The 4,106-nt window shown below is 46.0% G+C and overlaps 1 protein-coding gene across 2 annotated transcripts in view; it reads left to right on the top strand.

Annotated features, from left to right (window-relative positions):
• Window positions 1-3,243: 3,243 nt before the first annotated feature.
• LOC120305174 (E3 ubiquitin-protein ligase TRIM11-like) overlaps window positions 3,244-4,106 on the top strand; it is a 37,240-nt gene continuing 36,377 nt past the window's right edge. Inside the window, exon 1 of one of the 2 annotated variants that reach the window (XM_039336610.1) lies at window positions 3,244-3,723. In XM_039336610.1, the coding sequence (XP_039192544.1) occupies window positions 3,310-3,723 (414 nt within the window). In that variant the 5' untranslated portion in view covers window positions 3,244-3,309. The remainder of the gene's footprint in view (window positions 3,724-4,106) is intronic. The other variant, XM_039336608.1, reaches the window with a different exon arrangement.

The raw sequence follows: 4,106 nt of genomic DNA, 5'->3' as shown, positions 1-4,106 counted from the left end.
TCAAGCCAAAATTCAATAGAATTGTTAATAGAATTGTAAAAATGAAATACGTTATTAAATAAATACATTATTTGACAAGATGCTAAATAGCATTCTTTTTCCTTCTTGCTTCAAGCCACTCTGCCTTTCATTGAGTAACTGTAAAAGAAAAAGCCAATCTAGTGTAGTGGTTAAGACATCAAGCTAGAAGCCATGAGTTCTAATCCTGCCTTAGGCCCAAAGCCAGCTGGGTGACCTTGGACCAGTTACTCTCACTCAGCTCTAGGAAGCAGGCAATGGCACTCCCGAATCCTTGCGGAGAAAAGTACAGGGAGATTTGTTTAGATTCTAGGCAGTCGCCAGGGGTCAACAATCTGAGACACCCCAAAAGTGGCTTCGATACTGAACTGAGAGTCAGATCCAGTTTAGTCTAGTGGTTAAGGCACAAGGCTAGGAAGAGGAAGACTGTGAGTTCAAGTCTTGCCTTAGCCATGAAAGGCAACTGGGTGACTTTGAGCCAGTCATTCTCTCTCAGACCAACCCACCTCACAGGGTTGTTCTTGGGAAAATTGGAGGAGGAAGATGTGTTGGATACGTTTGCCACCTTGACAAGATACAAACAAACAAACAAGGAATGAAACTAAACTCTGATATGGTGACTTTGAATGCTAACAGCAGCTCTCTGGAACATCTCAAAGCATCTAAACTACTGAAGATTGACAAGCTGCTGTTGGCAATGGAGCAAGTAAATAATCCAAACAAACATACCTAATACAGGTAGTCCTCGACTTACAACCACAATTCAGCCCCAAATTTCTGCTGCCAAGTGAGACAGTTCTTAAGTGAGCGTTGCCCCATTTTAACTCTATCATGGGGGAAGAGGGAGAAGGGAATGGAGGTTTTGGCGGGAAAGAGGAGGGGAGCAGGGGATAGGGAGGGCGAGAGGAATGGGTGAGTCTCTATGGGGGCAGAGAAGGGAGAGAAGGGAAGTGGGGCCACCCCGTCACCTGGTCTCCACCCCACAGAGTGATAGGGGGAAGTGATGCATGAGGATAGGTTGAGGAAAGGGAAAGAAAGGAGTGTGAGGGAAAGTCGAGAAAGGAGTTTGGGGCAAGGTGGGGAAAAGTCTGAGGAAAGGTTGAGAAAAGAGGAGGAGGAAGAGGAAGAAGGGGAAAGAGAGAGGGATAGAAATGGAGGCAGGCAGGTGAATCAACCAAGGAGCAGAGGCAGTGGCAGGAGAGACCAGCAAGCAGCAGGAGAGAGAATGGACAGAGGAAGAAGGGCTGACTGGCTGTCTGACCACCCCACCAATGTGTGATCCACCTGCTCGGAGGAGGCTGCTCAAGGGACCGGCTGGAAGGACAAGACGGCAGAGTCCAGCTGGCCCGGGGCAAGTGGAGGTGTCTGAATGAGGGAACAGAGTGGATTGGCAGCCACAATGACGGACTGTAGCAGGGGAAGGCGCCCAGGTGGTTGGAAAAGAGGGCCAGGGGAACCTGGACCCCAGCGACCCTTTGTGGGGTAGCGCTCCATGACGATCTTTCTTGTCACAGTTGTTAAGTGAATCACAGCAGTGATTTGTTGTTAAATGAATCCGGCTTCCCCTTTGTCTTTGCTTGTTATAAGGTCACAAAAGGTGATCACATGACCCAGGGACACTGCAACCATCATAAATATGAACCGATTGCCAAGCAACTGAATTTTGATCAAGTAATCAATGTGTGTGTGTGTGCTGCAATGGTTGTAAGTGTGAAAATCTCTCATAAGACACTTTTAATGTCTATATACATTAAAAACAAGAAATGTTAAGATGCTGATTTCTCTGACTTTGCAGACGCCAAAATGAGAATCACTGATCTAGCTCAACAGGCCTCAAAGGGATGGGGATTATAGCCAGGGTGTCCCAGGCCGGTCAACAAAGTCAAGATGGCAGCCAGTCCCGCCTTCTACCCATATGTAAATAAGGGGTGGGGCTTCCATCCCATAGGCCTTTGTTGACTCTAGGGTTGTTCCTGCTTTGCAGCATCTCCCCCCTTCTGGGGAGCAGGGCCTTTGAAAGAGGTCTGTGAGAATCCATGGGGAGATGAGATTGGCTAGCAATGGGAAGGCCCTCCCCTTTTTGTGGGGGGAGGAGGGAAGGAGGAATTGTGGGTGGAGCTATGGGGAAGGAGAAGCCAAAAGTGAATTTTAGAGGAAGCTGGGCAGCGAGTTTGTCTTGGAAAATTAGGTCTGCAAAGTAGATGTATCATTTGTGGGTTATTTTTTTTTTTTACCCTGGCTATACATAGATCATGGTGGTTATGCAGTTCATGCCTTTTATGGCAGTAAAACAATAACAGTAATTTTAACTGTTGGAAGTTTTCATTTGTAATTTTGATAGCGCTTAGATTGTGCCCTGGTGGTGGTGGTGGTGGGTGTGTATTTTAAATAGGAGTTTTGTTTCTTTGTACTGAGAGACATCTCTTTTTACATGGATGTTCAATAATAGTAGTAATAATTTAATCTAATGATAATAATTCCTTGAAAATGAAATAAGCTCTCTCACAGGCCCACTTACAAATCACTGAATGGGTTTGCAGAAGTATAAAAAAAATAAACTCCGCTGAATTGAATTGAATCCTGGTGATACCATGAACAATTTTTTGGGTACCATGATAGTGATTTGCCCCGGTCTTCATCTGAAAGATTTAAAGTTTCTTTTATTTATAGCTACAAGTTTAGTTAAATATTTTAATCACATAAATGGAGACAAAAAGGAGGAAATAAAAATAAACTATCAGACTACAATCAAACATAGTACTTTTGAATGGTGATCCCAACTGAACAGAATTTAATTCTTTTTTGGTAGATTGTGATGAATTGATCTGCTAATAAAAAAATCATCCTGTTTTCAGCCAGGTTTTTTCCAATATATTTTCCTTTAGCAGGATGCTTGGAGCAATAATTGTCGGGGTCCGCTCCAAGAATATTTCCTTTCCCCCGGGTTTTTTACCCCTCCCCTCCCCGTCCTTTAACAGGATGCTGGGATCAATTGTACTTGATCGGGGATCCTCCCATGCATGTTTGCTTCTCCCCAGTTTTTAAAAGAATTTTTCCTTTAACGAGCTGATTGGGCCAATAATAATTGATCGGGAGTCCGCTTCTTCCCAATTGGTTTTTTTTTTATAAATACTCTCTTTTTATTTTAAAACGTCAGCGAAACTGACTGCAACACCAAAAATAACTTCTCTCGATTTCCAGCTGGGACACAGCCCAAAGGCGGTCATCTGATTTGCAAGCAGAGGTGCGAAATTAAGTTTCTCTTTCCTTGTCTCGGCGGAGGAGGCAGCGATGGCGGCCGAAGCTCCCTTGCAGGATTTCCTGGAAGAAGCCACCTGCTCCATCTGCCTGGACTATTTCCAGGACCCCGTGCTCATCCCGGAATGCGGCCACAACTTCTGCCGGGGCTGCCTGACCGGCAGTTGGGGAACATCGGAATCGGAGGCTTCCTGCCCCCAGTGCAGACAGACCTTCGGGCCCCGCAACGTCCTCCCCAACAGGCAGCTGGCGCGGCTGGTGGAAATGGCCAGGAGATGCGAAGATCCTTGGGGCGAGGACGGAGGGAGGGTCTGCCCGAAGCACCGGGAGCCCCTCAAGCTCTTTTGTAAGCACCACGAGACCCTCATCTGCGTGGTCTGCGACCGATGCAAAAAGCACAGGGGCCACTGGGTGATCCCTTCGGAGGAGGCTTTCCAGGAGTACCAGGTAAGAATCAGCCAGGAGGAATCCTTAAGGAGAGCCATCCAGTGCCAGCACTAGTTACGTTTGGAGCAGTTTACTTGCTTCCTGCTGCTTTATCCCACCCCTGGCCTCTGTTCTTGCAATTTTTAAAAAACAGGTTAACAAGTAGTCCTCAGCTTACCAGCATTCATTTAGTGATGGTTCAATGTTACAACACCACTGAAAAAAGTTATTATGATCAGTTTCCATACTTATGGTCGCTGCAGCATCCCTGCTTCACTGATCAAAATTCAGATCCTTGACAACTGTCATGTTGCTGTGTTCTGGGGGGCGTGTGATCATCTTTTGATGAGCAAAGTCAATGGGGAAGCCAGATTCACTTAACAGCTGTGTGATTAACTTAACGA

The sequence above is a fragment of the Crotalus tigris genome, unplaced genomic scaffold (genome assembly GCF_016545835.1).
Source record: "Crotalus tigris isolate CLP2741 ecotype Arizona unplaced genomic scaffold, ASM1654583v1 scf7180000017666.379230911805:20528666, whole genome shotgun sequence".
Taxonomy (NCBI): Eukaryota; Metazoa; Chordata; class Lepidosauria; order Squamata; family Viperidae; genus Crotalus; species Crotalus tigris.
Note: the sequence above shows the minus strand (reverse complement) of the source record. Positions and strands in the feature narration are given on the sequence as shown.